Genomic DNA, 21,831 nt, shown 5'->3' on the forward strand with positions numbered 1-21,831 from the left:
AACAAAAGGAAGGGAGTACATGGCATAACTTATTGACACTGTCCTGTTCATGTAAATCCCTACAGATTTTGAGTGTTTGATGAACATAAGACACATCTTGCTGCAGTTCCCAGCTGTATAAACAGGGCATTAGGCTCATTCCAAAGCTGGGGCTGCAGTATCCTTATAAATGAATCACTGTGCTTAGATTTCCCATAGAAGATCTGGATCTCCTGGATTTAAAAGGCTTTTTGGTTGGAGAGAAGGTTAGAGAATTTATTCCCCATGGGACAGATGTTGGCTCTTCAGTAGGGCAGTAGCTGCCTTTATTTGGCAGGTGGGCAAACAGCCACCGTTGATTTGGGGTGTTGATCCCTGTATCCTGGTATCCTGGCTCTTTTGCGAAGCTGTGGAGTTGTTCTTCACCTAACAAAATCTTCCTTTGGGTCAGAAGGAATAACTTGTAGCTCTGGAACCAGCCAGTGCAGGCAGGAGGAGGATTGAATGTGGTGGGGCATTCCTCTCTTCCCTCCATATTCACTTCTGCAAGGGAACATTTGACAGAGTGTGAGCTTTACTCCTAGGAAAAACCACTGGAGTAGGGCAGGGAGTTTGAGCCAGGGCTGAGTGTGTCTGTGTGGGATGGGCTGGTGCCTTCCTGGGCTTTCTGTAGAGCCAAACGCAGGAGCTGAGTTTCTGTCCTAGATGTGAGCAAGGGATGAGTCAGAAGGTGCCTGTGGAAATGGTGTGTGCTGGACACTGGGCATGTGGAAAATTGAATTCTTCCTTTCCTCCTCTGCTGTCTTCAGGGTGAGGAAGGGAGGCTGTTCACCCTCAGAAGGTGGGGACCACTCCTGCCCCTTTTCTGGTGGGAGTGAAAGGCTTCCCATGAGCAGTGTCCGTGTCCAGGGATGGAAGGAGTCCATCCTGATTCCAGGAGGGCTCAGCTACAAACACACCTGGAGCCCTGGGCATGTTCTGCTCTTCAGGCAGGGTGAGCTCAGGGGTTGTGTGACCCTCTGGGCACAACCTGCCAGCTTTGGGTAGGGGACAGGACAGGGACAGGGATGGGCCACTTCACCCAGCCCACTCACTGTGGTTGCAGTGCTGGCAGGATGAGTCCCCATGGCTGTGAGCAGCCTAAAGACTCTGGCAGGGACCCCAAGGTTCTCCAGCTCCCAGAGCCTGGCTCACAGCTCTCATCGCCCTGGAGTGTCCTGCTAATTGGAAACAGCACTTCCCAGCATATATGCCAGCAGCAAGCCAGCCCTCAGCCTTCTGAGCTCAGCTTTTATTTCATAAACATTGGTGATTGGGTTTTTTTTCTCTCTCTGAAAACCAAGGGAGTGCTCTGGGGTTTTCTTCATGTGGTTCCTGGCTGTCTTCTCCCTGTAGCAGAGGCAGGCTCAGCTCACCAGCTCATCCCCCAGGAATTCCTGCACTCACTGGTTTCCATGTGCTGCTGATGGAAGTGCTGCTGGCAGGCCTTTATCACTGCCATTTCCAGGCCTTTGAAATGCAGAGGGACAGCAGCTCTCATCGTTCCTATGGGCAATCCCAGTCACAGCCCTTGGGAGTTAAACTTGTGGTCTTGGAAGATGTTCTCTGGAGACTTTGCGAAAAGCCCTGATGCAGCAAAAGGGATTGCAGCCAGTTGGTTGTAAAATTAACTGAAAATGCTTTATTAGAAAAAGGAAAAGTCTCTTTTTTGAAAAATATCCCTGCTGGCTGCCCCACAGTCGTGGGTCATGTGGTTTTGGTGACTAAGTGTTTATTTTTTCCTGTAAATCAGGAAAGCCTTGCTGTAATTTGTGCTGGGTTTGATTTCATTCCTCCTCCTCAGAACCCTTTACCCATTTCTCCGTTCTCATTTGCCAGCCACGAGTTTGACTCTGAGCAGATTCCTGACCTGACCAAGGACGTTTACATCCAGGACATCCACTGTGTGGGCTCCCTGTGCAAGCTGTACTTCCGAGAGCTCCCCAACCCCCTGCTCACCTACCAGCTCTACGAGAAGTTCTCTGTGAGTGTCAGGCAAATGTGGGGCACTTCCCCCTTCAGTGGGCCTTCAGCTGGTAGAGCAGAGAAATCCTGGAAGCTGGACCTGCCTTCCACACACTTCCCTCTCTGTCTGCTCTGCCTCAGTTGGGGTTTTTAGAGCCATCAGAAGGGTGTGTCACCAGAATTGCCAGCCTGACACTGTGCTGCCCACACTCCTGATTCCACCCTGCCATTCCAGGAGGGGCTGGCAGTGCCCTGGGGTCTGAGGGACCTTTTCTGTGTCCGCTTTAAGTCACTCAGAGGTGCCTTTGTCCCCTCTGCCACACTGTGTTGGTTCCACTTGAGGGGCCACAGCAGATGGTCCCTGGCACAACTCCCATGCTTTGCAGGAATTCCCCTCTCGTTTGCCATTTCCCAGGAATGGGATTGGAAGCAAATGCTGCTCTGAGCTGAATGTCTTCTGCAGAAATTCTCTGTGCCATTAACATGCTCCAGGTCATGACTTACTTGCCCTTCCTTACATGATCCATATGCTGCTCTGTCCCCAAGACAGAATCCCCCTACCTAAGGGGGAGAAGAGCAACAAAACCCACCTGGCTGCCAAGGCTGGGGATTTATTTGCAGCTAAATCCTTTCCTGCCTCATTCCAGGATGCTGTTTCTGCTGCTACAGATGAGGAAAGGCTGGTTAAGATCCACGATGTGATCCAGCAGCTCCCTCCTCCCCACTACAGGTGAGTGCAGCCTTTGGGGCGTGGGCATTTTGTGAGAGGAATTCTGTAATTCCAGTTTCCCTCTCAAGACAGCCACACTGTGCCTCTGCATATTGAAATGGTTATGGCTGTCAAAAGTTGGTTTATATTTTAATTAGCTCCTTACTAAACACTGTCCACTAAACATGGTCTTACTTCAGGTCCTTAGAAAGTCCATCTTAGGAGGGAAATAGGAGCTTGTTATGTCAAGTAAGGAAACAGTTTTGTTGTAGGGGGGTACAATACCAGTGCTAAGAGCACTTTAAAAAAAAGTGAAATATAGCCAAAAAATTGCTCAGGCCTTCAGCCAAACTTGGTCAACTGTATTTTGTCTCCAGTTTGCCCCTCCCTGCATTAATAGTAATTAGCAAATAACAACAATGCTCTCAGAATAACTGATGTAATTAATTATATTAGTGTAATGTATTAGAGTAGCATAATATGGTGTTTAAAAATCACCAATTAAAATACTATATTCAAGCTAATTAGTAGTAATAAGAAATTGTGCTATATGGTAATGAGTCTTGACTTAGAACAACATTTTAACAGTCTTTAGTATTAAAAATTATGGCAGGGTATGGTGAAAAGGTGTCAGACAAATTGGTATTGATGATTGGCTTTAACAGCTATATAGAATACTGTATGTTAATGAGACTTTAATAGTAATAACTAGTGATGCATGGTTTGCAGCATTCACTAATTGTGAATTGTAATTGGTAGAAATAGCTAATGACAACATATGGTGGAAGTTATTTACAGATAGGCAACTATTTTAATTGGCTGGGCCAGCTCCCCTGATGTGTCCCAGTGGTTTAGGTAAGTGACCATTTGGGGTGAATGCAGGCAGTATTTGGCTATTGATGCCTAATTAGAATATTTCATTACATCATCAATTGATTTTTGTATCGTATGTTAATGTATGTTAATCTACAGGTGAAGTCAGAATTCTGGTCTGAAGGGTCAGGTGTAACACATGAGGACGGCTACTGATAACTATTTCTAGTCATTTCTGCCAATAAATGTTTTAAGTTTCAGTTACTGTGATGTGTGGTGATTAGCTGGACAATTGCAATACTGCAATGAGTGGTATAAATAACTAATTATAAAAGTTAACTGGGATTTAACTGATGTGTTATAAACTACAACTGTGTTACTTGCTCTTCAAATAAGGTTGGCTAGTTGGTGCAACAGCTGCTGCTTCTAGTAACTAATTTCAATATTGATGTTAATTGAGGGGGTGTGGCCCTTTAAAAAACAAACTGATCTCTTTCTTTTCCTTTTCATTCACCTTTTCCCCTGAAATGATTTTTAGTTTATGGGGCTGGTTAAACTGGGTTCTGGTACCAGCAGCATGTGAGTCTCAGAGAGGGGGCACAGCCAACAGCAGGATGTGGAATGCTGTAGGTCACAGGGTGCTGCTCTCCTTTCCTGGGGTTTGCTTGGAAAAAGGCAAAAACACTTCATTTTTCTGCTGCTCAGTGATGAGAAGTTGCAGGCAGGAGGTGTCTGTTTGGTTTCCAGACAGAGCCATTTTCTTTACTTCCAATCTTGTCTATTTGTGGAATTTTGAGCCCCAAAACACCCTCTCTGTTCCATCTCCCTTCCCTCAAAAAAAGAATAGGCTGTGAGACAGACACAAGCCAGGGGCACCAGGAGGGTTCAGCAGCATTTTCACTGCCACCTCCTGCTCCCTCCTCCCTAGTATATATCAAACTTAATATACAAATCCCACCATTTTTTAGTATGAACAGAAGCCTCTGAAGTTTAACCTTCTATCTGCCTTACCAACCCCTGAGAAACCTACAGCCAGTATTTTCATTGTTCTGGGGTGTCTAAATCAATACTCCCCCATCCCAGGATTAGCATTCCACATCCTTCCCCACACATCCCTGAGCAGCCCCTCACAGCTGTCACACACCTGCAAAGGGTTTTTCCTGGAACTGTCCTTTCCTTGAGCCTGGACCAGTCAGGAGAGACTTCCCTCAGCCCAGGCTGTGTCAGTATTGCCAAAGCCAGCTCCACGGTGGGGCTGAGGGGAATGAGTTCAGCATTCCTTTCTGGGGGCTGTCAAATCACAAGGAAATAATGAGCTGGGTTTGTGCTGTGGATCACGGCCTGGCTTTGCTCAGTGGTGCTGAACATTTGCCTCTCTCCTGTTTTCCAGGACACTGGAGTTCCTAATGAGACACTTGGCTCGTCTGGCTGATTATTGCTCCATCACAAATATGCACACAAAGAACTTGGCCATTGTGTGGGCTCCAAACCTCCTCAGGTACTTTGGGATTTTCCCATTTCAATAGAATATAAATGTTTACATTTATAAGCAACAGATACTACAGAAAATCCCAGCTTTCAGCAGCTGGAAAGAGCTCTTCCTCTCTTCACCCAGTGCACTCTTCACCTCCTGTAAAATATGGGAAATTATTCTAAGCAGGATTTAAGATTGGCTGGCAAGTTCCTGACCTCGTGATGTAAAACAGCCCCTGTGTTATCCTGTCACACACAACACAGTTCCACTGGCTGCAGTCTTGTCAGTAGTAACAAGGAAGAATTCCCTGAACCCTCTTTTAGAGGATAATTTCTCTTCTCTTGGTTAGATGAGACTGATGTGTCCTTGATCATCCAGGAGAATTTCTACAGTGGCATCACTGATTTCCCACTGCATAAGTCTCTAGAGTCTAATTTGACAGCTTTTGGCTGCAAGAATTCAAACTTACAGAAATTGACTTGGATAAATCTGTTTTGAATCTGGATGATAGGGCACTTTAATGGTGTAACTAAAAATTTTTGCTTTGAAAGAAAAAAATATTATCCTCCTGCCCTTTATTGTACTGATTTCTCACCTGCTGTTGTTACCAACGTGAGAAATCTGAGTGTGCAGTTCATCATGGAATCCCAGAAGGGTTTGGGTTGGGAGGGATATTAAAGCTCATCTAGTGCCACCCCCTGCCATGGGCAGGGACACCTTCCCCAGGTTGCTCCAAGCCCTATCTGATCTGCCCTTGGACACTCCCAGTTCATGCAGGTGGGCTCCTCTTTCTGGCAATTCTCCCACAAGCAGTGGAGTGACCTCATGTTTGAGTTTGCCTTGGTGAGTCCTGGAGCATTCACTCAGTAGGATCAGGTGGAGACACTCCCTGCTTGGGGGAAAATCCTCTTAGAGGCCACAGCAGGTTTATACAACAGCACTGCCTTAAACTGTGCCAGTCATGGAAATGAGTTAACAAAAAGCTCTTGATTTTGGCTGTTCAGCGTATTAACCTCAATTCAGACCTCTCCCACACTCCCTTTTCCTCCCAGCCCAGTGTTCCTCTTGCCCCATCAATAAGGCTTGAACCTGGATCTGAAGTTTGGCCATAAATCCCCACAGTCAGTGATCATTTGTGAGCGTTGCTGAGATTTAACCCCACAAGTGCCCTGAAGGCCTTTGTGGCTGAGCCCCAGGCCCTGCAGCCCCACAGGTGCCCAGGCCTCGCCCAGCAGGAGCCTCTTCCCTGTGCTGTGTCCCTCTGCAGGTCCAAGCAGATCGAGTCCGCCTGCTTCAGCGGCACGGCCGCCTTCATGGAGGTGCGGATCCAGTCGGTGGTGGTGGAGTTCATCCTGAACCACGTGGATGTGCTCTTCAGCTCCAAGCTCAGCTCCGTCATCCGCGATGGGGCAGGTGTGTCTCGGGCTGCTTCCCTCGGGCAGGAGCAGCAGCACTGCACGGCTGAGCTCCTCTGGGACATGGACATGGCTTTTAGTTTAACCTAGAGGACACATTTCTGGGTTGGGATGCCAGAACCCAGACAGAGATGGCCTGCTTTTAGAAATTGCTGTCAGTACCTTTCTTAAAAGCCACATGCCCCACAGGAATGCAGACATGAATGTTTTCTATGTTCTGCCACTGAGAAATTGCAAGGAATCATTTAAATCTTTGTCTCTCCTGCTCCCTCTCCTTTTTAAAACCATCTTTTCTGCTGCTCCTGCATACTTACCCATTGGAGCTAAGTCTGTCTGCCCTCATCCCTACCTTAGAACACAAATAGAACAAGCTGGTGTAAAGCAGTCTCTCTGCATTCAGTCATGTTGAGGCTAAGAAACTCAAATCTTGCACTTGCTCAGGCTGATGTTGCTTTAGGATGAGGAATGAAGCTGAAGCACCTGATATGTCATCCAGCCTTGGAGCCTACAAATTCCCTTGAGTAGCTGAGACCATGTTATCTTTTCCATTGAGAAGGAGCAGAGCTGCACCAGGAGGAAAGTTTACTCTCTCTGTTAGTATGGCTGCCACAAGCTCTTCCTGCTCCTAAGCAGCATTAAGGCTGCACCATCTGCCTTGATAACCTGCCTGTGCCTGAAACATGCACAGCTGCTGCAGTTAGCACCACCTGGGACTGCAGAGAGCTGTGTTTCCACTGTATTTGCTGCTCCCTTCTTTTAAACAAACCCTACATCTGCTTAGGCTGGCAGAGTTGATCCAAGTCCAGCTTTTTCTCCTACTGTAGTGCAGTTCTAAGGCCATGGAAGCCAGAGGTTAGCTTGGCTGAGCAGTGCCAGCCCCAGCAGGCTGACTTTGCCAGGGGAAGGAAGATAAGCATGCTCAGAATCCCAGCCAGATGATTATCCAGGCTTAGAATGGCCCATGTAAATTCAGCTAATTGTTTAATGACTTGGTCATTTGCATTCAGTGGCTTTGACACAGACCTGGCAGGGAGCAGGGTCAGGCTGTTGGGTTGGCTAAGTGCAGGAGTTCTGCATTCCAGAACAGCTTCCTGGGAGCCTCTGGGTGTCAGCACAGCTCCTGCACCCACTGGTGAGAGGGGGAAATGGTGCTGCCAAACCTGTTTTAACCCAAACTTGACCCAGGAGAGCTGAGTGATGTTTACAGCTCCTACACCCCCCCACAGACTCTGCATCCTTCACACAGAGCTGTGCTGCCCCAGGGACAGCCATTCAACTGGACCAAGCAGGATATTCTGCACTGATACAACTCCCCCAAAGCCTGAACTCACCTGGGAATCACCCTAGAAACACCTGTACAGGAGGCAATGGCAGACACAGGAGAGCTGCTCCTACAACAGACTCCCCGTAATCTCTGCACTGAAGCTGTCAGCAGCAGGAGGCAGCAGCAGCTGCTTTCAGATTTTGCACATTCATCACCAAAACCAGGCACAAGCTCTAAAGGCCACAGGCAGGCCACACAGCAGATTCTGTTTGCTGTGTCCAGGTTTACTTTGGCTCGTAGCAACTTCAGTCACACGTGGCATTTCCTGCTACACCGAGGTGAAATCTGGGAATGACCCAGACAGGCTTTATACAAAGGAAAAACATAATTTTCTTTACAGGCTCTTGCATACAGATGAAGGAAAGTGTGTCACAAAGGTTTCCATCCTACCTGCTTGCCTCTGCTTTTTTTTTTAATACACTAAGCCATCATTCTTTTAGTCATCAACATATCTGTGACATTGTGATCACATTTTGTCCACATCTTTCAATGGCTGGGATAACAAAGGTTCAGAAAAACACAGCACCTCCCTAGACACACAGAGCTGAGCTTTGATCTCTGCACTGCCTTTGCTGACTCTCCCTGTTGCCTGTGGTTTTCCCTTGCAGGGCACAGCTCTTTATCCCGGCCCAAGTCTCTGCTGGTGTCCTCCCCCTCCACGAAGCTGCTCACGCTGGAGGAGGCTCAGGCACGGACACAGGCCCAGATCAACTCTCCCATCGTGGCAGACAGCAAGTACATCGAAGTGGGAGAAGGCCCAGCAGCTTTGCAGGGGAAATTCCACACAGTCATTGACTTCCCATCTGAAAGGTAGAGACAGGTTTCCTCTCCAGCGTGTGTCATAACGGTGTTATTTTGAATACAGCAGGAATTTGCTTATACTGACTTGAGACTTGTTATATATGTAAATATTGCGGCCAGTTTTCCACCTGCTTTTGACTCTGGGAGGATTCAGCTCGTATCAGTGGTGTTGGTTTAGCCAAATAATTTGTGCTCCACTCCCTCTTGTTTTCACCAGGGATATCATTTAATGTATAAATCCATGTTGTCTGTGATGCAGAGATGCCTGGACCAGTCACACACAGAAATGTAAACAGGGTGAACACCTGCAGATGTTGGGGTTTTCCAGGACTAAGTGCTCTTCACAAATCCAGGTTCCCTTGAAATGGAGCAGTTGGACAGGCTCAAGGACACTGGAAATTTAATATGGTAGTGGAGGAGACTAAGGTGGTTTTAAAGCAGGAGTGAGAGATGCTTTTGAACACCTTTATGGCTGCCCAGCTTCCCAGAGAACTGGGGCTTCTTCCAGAAAATTCATCCCTTGGCTGCTGGACTGGACAAGGAAGAGCCTTTCCTCACCTGCACTGCAGCTGCTTTGTGGAGTTTGAGGGAATTTACACAGCAAGACTTTAGGGCTGAGCTGGAAGAAAGAAAACATCCTCAGCTGGGAAAAGAGGGAGGTTCCAAGCAGAAACCTGGAGTTACTGAGCAGAAAGCAGAGTGCTGATAACAAGCAGCCAGGATTGAGCTGCAGCCCACCCTCCATCCATGTGTTCCATTTTCTCTCCCCAGGAAAAGGCCTCCCAGCAAGATGAAGAAGTCTCCAGTGGGGAGCTGGCGTTCCTTCTTCAACCTGGGAAAATCCTCCTCCGTGTCCAAGCGCAAACTGCAGCGCAACCCCAGCGAGCCCTCGGAAATGAAAGCCATAGCCCTGGCAGGTGAGGCCCCCTTCCAAAACCCGGGGTTGTCAGCAGTGCAGAGTGATGTTTCCAGTGGGCTTTTATCTCCTTCTAGCGTCCAAGCCGTGCATGACACCTCCAGTAGCTCTTCTTTCCAATGGATCTCGGGCAGCTCTGGAGCCTGCCAGGGCTCATAGCTCTGTGCTTTGCTTGGAACAGCTTTGGAAAGATAAGATGTGGCTGCTGCTATCACAAGTCACAGGATAATTCCTTCTGGCACTTTCATTATGAAATGAGAATACAGTTCTCATTCCCGTTGCTGCTCTCAGAAGAAGAGGGAAAAGCACCTTCCCACAAACACATTCCCTCCAAAAGCTGTACCAGAGTACCCAGAGAAGGCAGCCAACAACCGTTTGTAGTCACAGCCAGCATATGTAGGTGGAATTCTCAACCTTTTCCATATATAATTTTCTGTTTCTTTCCAAACTTAAAAATAGAAACAACATGTTTTTGCAGTAAAACACATCACAAATCCCAAAATATGGGCCTGGGAGAACTTCTATCCCCTCATCTCCGAAGGTCGATCTTTAAATTCTTACCCTCACAGCCTTCACACTTGCTTATGATGCCCTTCAGGACTGTCTCCTCAGAGACTGAAATTATACTTGTTTGGTGCCCATAAAACAGGGTCTGTAAATGTTCCTTCCTTCCCCCTTTTTGAGGGGTTTTACTTGTGGGAAATTGTTTCCCATCCTGTCACCTGCAGCAGTCATCGCTTGGGTTGGTCACTGTTTCCCGGTAAGATGAGAATCAGAAACCCACCTTCAAAACAAGATTACTCTCCGGACAGTGATGTTGGTGCTAGAAATGCATTTGTGTTTTTCCTGCCACCGTTACCCAGCTAAATGGAAACCCCTTTCCTAACTGATCCCTGTGTGGTTCCTTCCTTCAGGAGGACGAGGAGACAGCGGGACGCTCCGCTCGGCCAAGAGCGAGGAGTCCCTCACCTCCCTGCATGCTGTGGATGGTAAGGCAAAATCCTACCTGCACTTCCAAGAAATGGGCATTAAGGGAGGCACTTTGACATCTCTGGCTGTAGATATTTAACAGGGCAGGTTTTCCACTGCTCCAGGGGAAGCTGAACTTGCTAAGTAATGAAGCAGCTTTCTGCTCCCAGCACAGATGAGTCTTACAGAAATGCTCTTCATGGCTTTTCCTGCTTTTAAGGTTTAAAAAAGCAAACCTCTTGCTCTGATGTAGTTGACGCTGCTTATGTTCATTCCTTGGCTCCTCCCCTTGCTATTTCAAGGTTGACATAACAGCATTGTGGAGGAAAGTGCTCTCTGAGAAAGGCCTTCAGCACATTCAAAGTGTCTTTACTTGTGCTCACAGCTTAGTTTCACACTAAATCATGCCTGGCAAGTGCTGTAACAGAGTTTAAGCAAATGGAATAAGCAGTCACTGCCAACGATGTTACTTTGTGTGCAGAGATTACCAGGGGAGCCTCTCGCTGCCTTAGGACTGCTCTGACCACCCCCACCCCCGACTGGGCCTGGCCTCCTGGGCAGGAGGTCTTGTCACTGACCCATGGTGTCTCCTCACTTCCAGGTGAATCCAAACTGTTCCGGCCCAGAAGGCCCAGATCCAGCAGCGATGCCCTGTCTGCCTCCTTCAACGGGGAGCTCCTGGGGAGCATGAACCGCTGCAACTCCTATGACAACCTCCCCCATGATGACAGCGACGGGGACGAGGGGCTCATCCACGTCCCTGCCCTCATCTCTCCCCGCTCCTCGGAGGACGTGGACCTCAGCCCGCCGGACATCGGCGTCGCCAGCCTGGACTTCGACCCCATGTCCTTCCAGTGCAGCCCCCCCCAGGCAGAGTCCGAGTGCCTGGACAGCAGCACCTCCCTGCTGGAGTCCGTGGATACCAATAAGGAGAAGCCAAGCCTGCTCAAGAAGGATTTAGAATCAGGCAGCCAGTCCCAGACCCCAGGCAGTGCCACAAGCTCTGAGCCAGTGTCCCCTTTCCAGGAGAAGATGAGTCCCTTCTTTACGCTGGACCTGAGCCCCACGGAAGAGCAGGCCTGCAAACCCCTCAGCTTCTCACCCAAGACAGCCCGAAAGCCCATCAAATCTCCACCACTGAGCACAGAACCAATGTCCTTTGTGCTACCCAGCCGTGTGCCAGAGGCCATGGGAGGAGTGCCCAGCACATCCAGGAACTCCTCTGCTTCCAGCTGGAGCAAAGAGATTGGCATCACTGAGATCACAAACAGGTCCCCAACCCAGATGTCCTTGCCCCTGAAAAACAGTGAAACAGGAACAGGGGAAGGAGCCCACCAAGAGCTGCAGCATCCCCAGCTAGTGACTGCTTGCAAAGCAGAGTTGCCAGAAGAAGGGGAGAGAGCCATGCCAAGCAGTCAGAATAAGACTGTACCCAGTGGACACACCCAGCCAGGTACAGTGCATTTTCCTCCATTCTTTCTTTAAGTTCCAAAGGGGAGCTGCTCTCAGAACCGTCCTCCTCTGCGTGCCTTTAGGAGAGGGGATTGCCCGTCAGTTCTGGTCACGAGTGTCTTGCAGGGCTGTGCAGATCAGTAAAGTTTTAACCTCTGCCTTCTCCCTACATCACACAAATCTCGGATAATTTCCATAATGCTTTATATTCCGCTTTTTTTTTCCCCATCCTCTCATACGTGAAAATCTCTAGCATGTCCTTCTCAATCATTTCAGCCAATAGACCATCTAAGACTTTTCCTTTTTTTAAATTAAAAATCTGCCAACACTCGAAGAAGGGACCTTTCCGCCTAAAACCTTATGATCAAAATTGTGTAAGGGTATCTCATTCTCTGCTACCTCCTTCCTACCTCTAGAAATGCAAGAGGAGCCTTTAGACAATCTCTTGGGTTTTTTCCTCTTTGTGATGAACTGCTGTGCTGTCGAGCAGCGTTTGCCTGTGAGACACAAGTGTTTCACATCAGAAGGAGCTGCCACTGTGAAAGTGTGGAGAGCATCTATTTTTTTATAATAGTCGTTAAGGTCACTCTCCTTATTGGGTAACATAAAATCACTCTCTCTCTCAATTTTCCCCCCATTAGGAGCAGTTGCCCTCGACTCCCCCCAGGATCCTGTTCCCGTCAGTTCTGTGTCTCTTATCCCTCCTCCTCCTCCGAAAAACGCAGCGCGCATGCTGGCCCTAGCGTTAGCCGAGTCCGCGCAGCAAGCATCCGCCCAGTCCCACAAAAGGCCAGGAGATGCTCATGCTGAAAGCACAAATTATGGAGAGGCTGAAGCTGGCACAGCTCTAGAAAAGCTCCATCTCTCTGCGGGCGCTCCCGACAAGCTCCACCTGTTCACTGCTCTGCCCGAGAACCGCCTGCACTTCCAGCCCGGGGCACCTTTAGAGCAGGACTGCCAAGGCACGGCCGGGGAGCAGAACCACCCGCCCGGCGCACCTGGAGGCCAAGAGCCCCCGCCTCTCCACACGGGCATGCCTGGGGACACGCCTGGCAGCAGGGATGCGGAGCAGGAGCAGTCCAGCTTCCACCTCAGCAGAGCGGGGGACAAGGAGGCCTTCCCGGCCCACGTGGGGGACTGGGAGCATGCGGCCCTGCACGGCCCAGGGACACTGCCGGAGCGGGAGCTGCCCGGCACGGAGCTGGCTGTGGAACAGCCCCACCTGCGCGCGGGCCTGGCTGGGGACAAGCTGCATGCTCCCTGCACGGCCGAGGACAAGCTGCAGTCTCCCTCCGTGGGTCCTGCTGGGGACAAGGGCGCCCCGGCCGCGGTGCCGTACCTGAGCACCCTCCCGGGCACAGAGCCCCGCGCCCCGCCCGGGGCCGCCCCCCAGGCAGATGTCACCGTCCCGCCCGCGCCGCGCGCGGCCGCGGCCCCGGCACAGAGACAGGAGCACCAGGCAGCCGTGGGACAGGTGCCAGCGGCCAAAGCACCCAGCGGCTCTGGGCAGGTACGTGCTGCTCCCTGCACAGCTCCTCTGAAATGCTGAGCACTGGGAATGTTGGTCCAAATCCAAATGGCAAGGGGGGGGAATTGCAGGAAACTGGGGGTGATGTGGGTATGACACAGACACAGCCTTGCAGGACATCCTGTGCTGCTTTCCTAAGGGAGCATCCCGTAGGAGAATGCCCACTCTCCTTGGTTTTAAGGAAGAAGTATTTGCAGGGGCAGGTGACAGAGGGATTGATAGTTCAGAATGCTCAGAAAGAAGAATTTTTGCATCCTCTGAAAGGGTCCTCTTCCAGCATCCTGGTTAGGTTCTTGTCCAGTCAGCGAAAGGATGAGAGGACACAGTTTTAAACTGCACCAGGAGAGGTTTAGGTTGGGCCACAGGAAGAATTTCTTCACAAAAGGGTGAGTAGGTGCTGGAAGGGGCTGCCCAGGGAGCTAGTGGAGTCCCCATCACTGGAGGTGTCCAAGGAGCAACTGGACATGGCACTTAGTGCTCTGGGCTGGTGACAAGGGGGAGATTGATCTCAGGTAGGACTCCATGGTCTCAGAGGTCTTTTCCAAACTCCGTGATTCTGTGATTCTGTTAAACAAAGCAGGTCAGATTGCTTGTGCAGGATTGAAAAATTTCCATCAGAAATCTAAAGCCCGCAGCCCATGAAACACGCCTGGCTGCAGCCCATCCTAAGCCGTGCAGCCACATTAAGTCAGGAATTTCTACTTTACTGCAGTTCTTGATCTGCTCACCAGGGCCTAAAGAGGTTGAATCCAGGAACATTTTCATTAACATCAGACTTTTAAAAGCAGACCACCTAAGGAAACACTGAGGGTAATGCGTGAGTCACCTCCTCCCTTCCTCTGGTTTGGCATTTGCAGAACACACCAGTTGTGATGGGTCCCTAAAAACTGCCAGTGGCATCATGCTGAGAGAGGGAACCTACATGTCTGTCAGTCCCCAGCAAACAGAAACCAGGCACAGATACGCTGGAATGGAGCTGATCTGTACAAGTGTCTGGGATGTTCTAACTACAGAACAGCAGAGAAAAAGCTGCTTGTCCCTAACTTTGTCTGCTTTCTTCCCTGCAGATGTGGAGCACAGCTACACCTGAAAAGCCTCTGGAGCCCACGCCAGGCTTTGTCTACGAGAACAGTTCCAGTGCCCGTGGCTCCTCTTCCATGCCTGCAGGCCACCAGAGCCACTTGGAAAAGCCTCGGGAGAGCACGAGGGCTCCCCCTCTCCACCTGTGCTCCGAGTCAGTCCCTGCCCCCTCCTCCTACAGCTTCACCCCGCCTGTGCCACCTGTGAGGACACTGGAGAGCAAGATCGCCGCGGCCATGCACTCCAACAACACGGACACCATCAACAACTCCAACTACCACTCCTTCCTGGCCTCCTCCATGCTGGCATCCTCCGTGGAGGAGGCGCTGCTGCCGCCGCCACCGCCGCCTCCTCCCAAGCACTCGTCCCTGCCGCCGGTGTACGTGCCGCACCCCAAGGCGGAGAGCCTCCCCGAGCCCGTGGGGCCTGACAGCTACCTGCACACCAAGCACCAGTACCGGCCCGAGAGCGTCCCTGCCCACGGCTACCACGGCAAGGCCGAGCAGCACCAGCCCTACCCGCCCCGCCCGGAGCCGCCCGTCACCGCAGGCGCGCGCTACGGCTCCTACGGCACGCAGGGCAAGGGCTCTGCCACGGGCCTGCACCCCAAGCCCCGCAGCCGCACCGACTTCGTGTCCTCCGTGAGCTCCACGGGGCTGCGGGGCACCGGCTATGCCGAGGAGGCGCCCCCGTACCCCACCATCCGCAGGGTGCAGTCGCTGCACGTGCCCGGCCCGGCCGCCGCCGCCGCCATCCGCTCCGTGCCCATCTCCCGCACGGAGGTGCCCCCGGACGACGAGCCCGTGTACTGCCCGCGGCCCCTGTACCAGTACAAGCCGTATCAGCCCCACTCCGACTACCACGTCACGCAGCTCCAGCCTTACTTTGAGAACGGGCGGGTCCATTATCGCTACAGTCCCTACTCCAGCTCCTCCAGCTCCCCTTTCTACACCGCAGCCGACGCGAGTTTCTATGACCTGGATCCCTACAGCACCGTGCGGGTCCGGCCCTTCCACGGCCTGCCCAGCCGTGAGTTCGGCCCCTACGTGTCCCGGCTGCAGGGCAAGGGGCTGTACCGCTACCCCAGCCTGGCCGCCTACCCCCGGGCAGGGCTCATCAACCACCTGGGCAAAGAGCACAGCTTCGTGAGCAGGGACGTGCCCCCCGCCCCGGACATCAAGCACATGTACATGTCCTGGGACCTGGAGGACATGGAGAAGTACCGCATGCAGTCCATCCGCCGCGAGAGCCGCACGCGCCAGAAGGTCAAAGGGCCCCTCATGTCCCAGTACGACAACGTGGCCCCGCTGCTGCAGGACGAGCTGGGGGGCTTGGATGCCGTCCACCTGCGCAGCAAATCGGATCCTGGCAAGAGCGGCCTGCTGACGGTGGCAGAAGGGAAGGAGGGCAGGTACCCAGCCAAGGCGGCCACGCCCGAAGGGGACGAGCGTTACTACGGGCAGCACGCGGAGCCTGAGCTGGACCGAGCCCTCTATCACGGCGGGGGCTACGGGAACGGGCAGCCCGAGAAGCCGTCCTTGCCCCAGAAGCAGAGCAGCATCCGGAACAGGAAGATGCACGAACCAGGCAGCAGCAGCGGCGAGCACAGGACGTATTTGCAGCAGGAAGCCAACCATAGGCAGCCTTCCGAACCCAAAAATGGGCCCCCTTACCCTGAGTACAGGCCCAAGGGTGGCCCGGAGCCCTCTGAGCCCATGGGCTACCAGCACTCGGGCAGCAAGTACATCCCAGCCAGCCAGGAGACCCTGAGGCTGAACCACAAGGAGGGGAGGCTGGCAGAGGACAGGCCAGACCTGGAGAGGCCCCGAGGCAGAGCGTCCATGGAGAAGCACTCCAGAGACTGCTACAAGGAGGAGGAACACGCCGCCCCTCCCGTGGCACCGCCACCCAAGCCCGAGCGGAGCCACAGCCTCCGGATGCGGGAGCACCCCGAGCCCATGGAGAGGGACTCTGCCCTGCTGTACCCCTACCAAACCCTGGGCAAGCGCCAAAGCACGATGACTGTGGTGTCCCAGTACGATAACCTGGAGGATTACCATACCCTGCCTCAGCACCAAAGAGGGGGCTATGCTGGAGCGGGGGGCTTTGTGCCCCCTGGCTTCCCCCACGTGCACAGCAGAACTTACGCCACGGCGCTGGGGCAGGGAGCCTTCCTCCCCACAGAGCTGTGTCTGCAGAGGCCCGAGACAGAGGTGCACGTTGAGTGAGCTCTGGGGGGGACGAGGGATAGAGTCTAAGCAGCCTCTGCTGGACAGTGGACTGTTTTATTTTTTCAGTGACAGTAAAAAACTCCCTGACCCTGCCCAAGTGAGCAAAGCAAAGCCCCCTCAGCCCTCCCCTGGCCCCCACTCACTGTTTTTATGTAGTAGAGCTATAGATTTTCATGTAGTTTTGAGTCACCTGGGAGGACAGGGCAGGCTGTTGGCACACAGGTGTTGCCAGAGGCCAAGCAGGGCTGACACAGATGCTGTTGGGACAGGGAGGGAAGGAGTTTTCCCTTCCCAGAAGTGACACTGGCTGCTCCTCCCCACGCCCAGGGTCCCATGTATGATGGGCTGTGCACAATGGACCGTGCCTGCAGCTCCATTCTGCTGCAAACTGCCCATCCCAGGCTGGCTCCCAGGAAAGGGCCGTGGAGGATCCTCGGAGTTACACAGAGAGAGTGGGGCTGGGCAGGGCTCCCCAGGGATCCTCTCCTTGCTGAGGCCCTGCCTCTCCTGTGGCTGCACCCACTGCAGCTGCTCTGAGCTGGGTGGGGACCTGTTTTGATTTCAAGCCCAAGGAATAGGCTCTGAAGCCAGCTCAGAACACAACACACTCGTTACATTTCTTCCTTATTAACAAGCTGCTTCTGCCTACAAGAAGTCCATTTCCTTCACATTTCTCTGTTGTAAGCAGAGGCCAGCTGCAGGAGCCATGTAGGACAGGTTTGCATTTCTCACACCAAAAGAAATAAACCACTAAACTACACCAAACCCGACCCCCAGAGCTGGCAACAGCACACCCATTTCATGCCAGTCCTTCCTCTTTGCTGCAAGGTTATCTGTGGCCCAGATAAGCTCATTCCATCCTGTGGCTGGCAAGACTCTTGTCATCTCACTGCAAAAAATACTAAAAAAATAGATTTAAAAAAAAGTCTATAGGATTATGTAAATCGGAGCCCTCCTTGTGTGTGGCAAGATGTCTGCGTGAGCAGCTGCCCTGGGCCAGGTCCTGCAGCAATTCCATCAGGGAATGCTCCTGCTGAGCTTAAGCTGGAGGTCTCCAGACTCTCTGCAGCCTCAGAGTTCCTTGCTAGGCAGAGATCCCTGTGGAGTTGTGGCACACAGGGAGCAGTGATGTGCCCAGGTGCCGTTCCTCCAGGACTCAGTGAGTAGGAACAGAAGGCCAGTGCACTCTAAAATACACCAAAAACGGTGTTCAAGCTGTTGAAAAGCTTTGATATTGTAAAAACAGCCTGGCAGCCCCTCATGCTGCCTCTCAGACTCCCCAGGACTCACACCCCCTGTACAAATAAAGCACATCCATTCCATTAGGTAGGGCTTGCAAGCAATACTTGAGATTTAGCAGTTTTTAAATGTTCACTGATAAATTCCAAGGCCATTCCTGTTCCGTGTGGTTGAAGAACTTCTCTACCTGTTTCAAATCTCTAATCTTTTATGAAAAACCTGGAAGTCCTGCAGTTAGCACACAGATGCTTAGGTGGGGCTTTTTGAACAAAAATTTTCATGGCTATTTTGGGACTTTTAAATCCTAAGGAAAGCCTGCTTCTAGTTGCTGACTACTCTGTAGCTTTTTGCTTCCTTTAACCTTGGAGCCTTGTCTGGGGCTGTTTCAGTAACTACCTTCTGGTTATATTTTATTGTGCAATGCTGGTGTTTTAAGCATTTTGTTTAGAAGAGTTCTCACATGTTACGGAACGAAATCTGACAGTAAGAAAAAAAGAAGAAAGAAAAAGAGAAAAAAGCAGCACTGTGATCCAGGTTACCACAATCTCCTCATGAAGAATTCCCAGGTAGAGGGGTTGGGGTTTTTGGTGAGGGAATGCTTTTTGTAGTGTTTTCTTTTAAGGAAAACTGACAGAACTGCACAGAAAGGGACCACTGGGTGAGCCACCCTGTCTCCACTGGCAGTAACTCCCAGGCAAGGCTGAGCTGCCCTGGTTCCTCGGGAGCCAGGCTGGATTATCTGTGCTCCCCAGCAGAGCTGTGTTGTGCCAGGACCAGCCTCAGCCCCTGGCTACCTGCCAGGTCTCCAGTTGAAGCAGGGATAAGTGTTTGGTTCAGGCTATTTGGGATTCAGGTAAAGAGAGCTGCAGGTCCAACCTCTCTCTCCGTGAAAGCCTTAACTCCCCCCTGCCCCGCAGCCTCCGCCTCCCTCTGCCTGGGCCTTACGTCAGCCAGGACTATCCTGCCACTGCGAGGGGCTGCTCCCAGCTCCTGTTCATTGTAAACGCCTCTGGATTTTCCTGCTTGAAGCCACTGTCTCCCTGTAGAGCCCAAGTGCCATCCCTGACAGCCTCTGCTCCTCAGTGCTGTGCTGCTCTCCCTGCATTGTGTGAAGTGCCAGGTGCAAAGCTCATCCCATTGGAAACAAACCCTTCAGCACCTTTCCCGAAGGGCTTCTGGAAGTGCATACCTGTACCCTAGCCCAGAGGGCCGCTGCAAACAGCCTTTTGGGAATGAGAGGAAGAAGACAGCAGAGCCAGCAGAGAGAGCAGAAACTCTCAGCCACCTCCCCCTTGGTGCGCAGCCACAGCCAGGTGTGCTCCGAGGGTGGAAGCTCTCCAAGAACCCAAACTCATGTCCAGCACTGCTGAGCCACAGTACAGAATTTAAAAAGGTGAAGGCACCAGCTTTTCCCAGGTAACACAGACCAAAACCTTTCCGTTATTGTTTCGCCTGCCCACAGCTTCAGCAGCATCCTGCATGACCCTGCCCTGCCAAGCCATACAGTGAACTATGCAGTCCTGCTCCTGCTCTGGGCTCAGTCTGCTGGTCCTACAGAGAGTTTTACATCCTCATTAACCCCAAAATTCATATGTGAGGTTGGAAAGGGTGTCATGCATCAGAACAAGGCAGGCAGGTGACACCAGGAGTCTTAGGTGGGTGAGCTGGAGGACGGTGACAGCCCAGTCCTGTGTCCCAGAGTGGAGAGAGCAGGGGGACAGCAACGCTAATAATCCTCTAATCCAAGTGCAGTTGTGCTTGGGCTCAGTAATTCTTGCTTGACCACATCCCCACGAGGTGACAGCAGCTCTGTTCCTCAGGAGTTCCCTCACATGGACTCTATTGCATCTAGAGCTGCCACTCCCTCTGTTTCCAGAAGAGGGTCTCCCAGTGCATGCAGGAATGAGGCTCCAGGAGTGTGCTCCAGCTCTGGATTTTCACCTCTGCTTTGGAGCAGGACGTGACCCGCAGGAGCCCTTCCTTGGGAAGGGGAGTGCAGTCATAGGTGAGTAATGAGGACTTGGCCCCTATGAAGTCTTAAGTAAAGCATTAATTTCTGATTTTTGCAGAGTCTTATCAGGTGATATCTATATGCATCTCTGAGAACACCCCCACAACTTTGTGCCTATGTCTTTGCAGTGATCCCCCGCCCCTGCTCCCCGCTGGGGGATCAGTGAGCATTGCACAGTGGTAGTAAGTTGCTACACAAAACCAAAACCGACTTGAAAACGTTCTGGTCCTCTTTGACCCCAGAAGGGATAGAACCTCAAGTGTGCTCTGCCATCCCCCGTGCTGGTGACAGGGCATTGACTCAAGTGGTGTGTTAAATGTCAGGAAATCCGGGTGAGAAGTTGTTTTCCCTCCTTTCGTTGTGGCGGCTTAGGCACGTTCCTGTTCCCCGAGCCCCGATCCCTGTGAAAGGCATGGTGTGGTGTGAGCAAGCACCACATTCCTCCTGTGTGCACAGCCCTGCCTTGTCCAGCTGGGGGGAGGGAGGGGGACAAAAGGGTTGTTTTGCCGTTCATTTTCCTGCTGTAGAAGACTTGATTTTTCTTTCCCTGAGCCGCATGAGAGAAACATCCCAGAAAGTCTTGGGTTACCTTTGGAGTTCCCTTCACTTTAATTTATAGAGTGTCTTTTTTTGTGAACTGGTGTAAAATGTATATGCTGACAAGCTCATGTATTTTTATGTAAATATTTTTTGTGGTTCCCCACTTGCCCTTCTCTGTAAATATTTAGAATTCTCATATTCTTCTCACCTTGTATGATGCAGATGTGGTTTTGTTTCTGTTTTTTATTTGTACTGTAATGCAACAATCCAGACTGAGGTGTCTTGTGGTATTAAACAAAAGCAACAGTCCCACTGAGCTCACACTCAGATGTGCAACTTGACAGCATTAATCAAGCCAGGTTAAAAACTACTCAGGTGTGCCTGTGTGTATTTTTTCCTCTCTGCCTCGTTAATTAACAGCGTACTTAAAAAACAAAACAGGAAGAGCCAGCTTGGGGCCGTGCCTTGGAGGGAGGGATGCTGGCAGGCAGCTAAGGATGAAGGAGGTGACTTTGAATTCCCATGCCAAGGCTCGGGCTTATCTGTGCCATTCCACCTGTGCCCATTGCTGCTTCCTAACAATAAATAAACCTGCCTGGGCTGTTCGAGTGTCCCCTTCCTCTCACCCAGCACGACAGCACAAGCAGAAACAGCCTGGCCCTGGCAGTGAAGGCACAGGGCAGATGAAGTCAGGACAAACAGATGGCACAGGCCACCTCCGAATTGGCTGGGAGGGATTCTGGGCACCACAGTAATACTACTCATAGTTAATTAATAGCAAAAAGATGATTAAAGGAAGCGAATTTCAAACATTTTTAACACTCTAAGAAGATCTCTCACAGTTTTTTCATCCAGTAAATAATACTGAGTTTAGACCTGCTGCCAGAAATAAGAGCAGCCTGATCCTTGTCTGAATGGAGAACAGGTGACCCCACTGCTCATGGACCTGTGGGGTGGCTCCTGCTGTGCAGTCCAGCTCTGCCCAGAGGCTTTGTGTGACTGCAGAGGGGCTGCATCAGGGCCTTTGGAAATCTTTGCCTCATCTGCTCTCAAATCCTCACTTCAGTCCAGATCTGCTTATTAATGCATTAATGCACATCCAAACTTGGTGCTGCTGTCCTTGTAAGGTCCCACCAGCAAATCCAGCAGCCCACCCCTCCTGCCTGAGCCAGGAATTCCTGCTCTTCCAGAGCCAGGAGCAGAGGCTGTGCCACAGGGACCCTCCTCATGGGAGGACACCAGAGCTGCCCTGACAGGGCAGGACATGACCAAGCTGATTTGGCAAAGAAAAATCTTGATTTTCAAGTTCAGTAGACAAATTCCTGTCTTAACTGAAGTGTTGGTGG

At 51.5% G+C, this 21,831-nt stretch overlaps 1 protein-coding gene across 2 annotated transcripts in view; it reads left to right on the forward strand.

Moving 5' to 3' along the window:
- Positions 1–20,855, forward strand: part of ARHGAP32 (Rho GTPase activating protein 32) — a 239,445-nt gene extending 218,590 nt beyond the window's left edge. For both annotated transcript variants that reach the window (XM_066564578.1, XM_066564577.1), the window contains 10 exons: positions 1,858–2,002; positions 2,631–2,713; positions 4,896–5,003; positions 6,247–6,392; positions 8,327–8,528; positions 9,291–9,436; positions 10,350–10,424; positions 11,006–11,857; positions 12,498–13,366; positions 14,452–20,855. In XM_066564578.1, coding sequence (XP_066420675.1) covers positions 1,858–2,002; positions 2,631–2,713; positions 4,896–5,003; positions 6,247–6,392; positions 8,327–8,528; positions 9,291–9,436; positions 10,350–10,424; positions 11,006–11,857; positions 12,498–13,366; positions 14,452–16,692 — 4,867 coding nt within the window. In that variant the 3' untranslated portion in view covers positions 16,693–20,855. The remainder of the gene's footprint in view (positions 1–1,857; positions 2,003–2,630; positions 2,714–4,895; positions 5,004–6,246; positions 6,393–8,326; positions 8,529–9,290; positions 9,437–10,349; positions 10,425–11,005; positions 11,858–12,497; positions 13,367–14,451) is intronic.
- The last annotated feature ends 976 nt before the right edge of the window (positions 20,856–21,831 follow it).

The sequence above is a fragment of the Molothrus aeneus genome, chromosome 22 (assembly GCF_037042795.1).
Source record: "Molothrus aeneus isolate 106 chromosome 22, BPBGC_Maene_1.0, whole genome shotgun sequence".
Classification (NCBI taxonomy): domain Eukaryota; kingdom Metazoa; phylum Chordata; class Aves; order Passeriformes; family Icteridae; genus Molothrus; species Molothrus aeneus.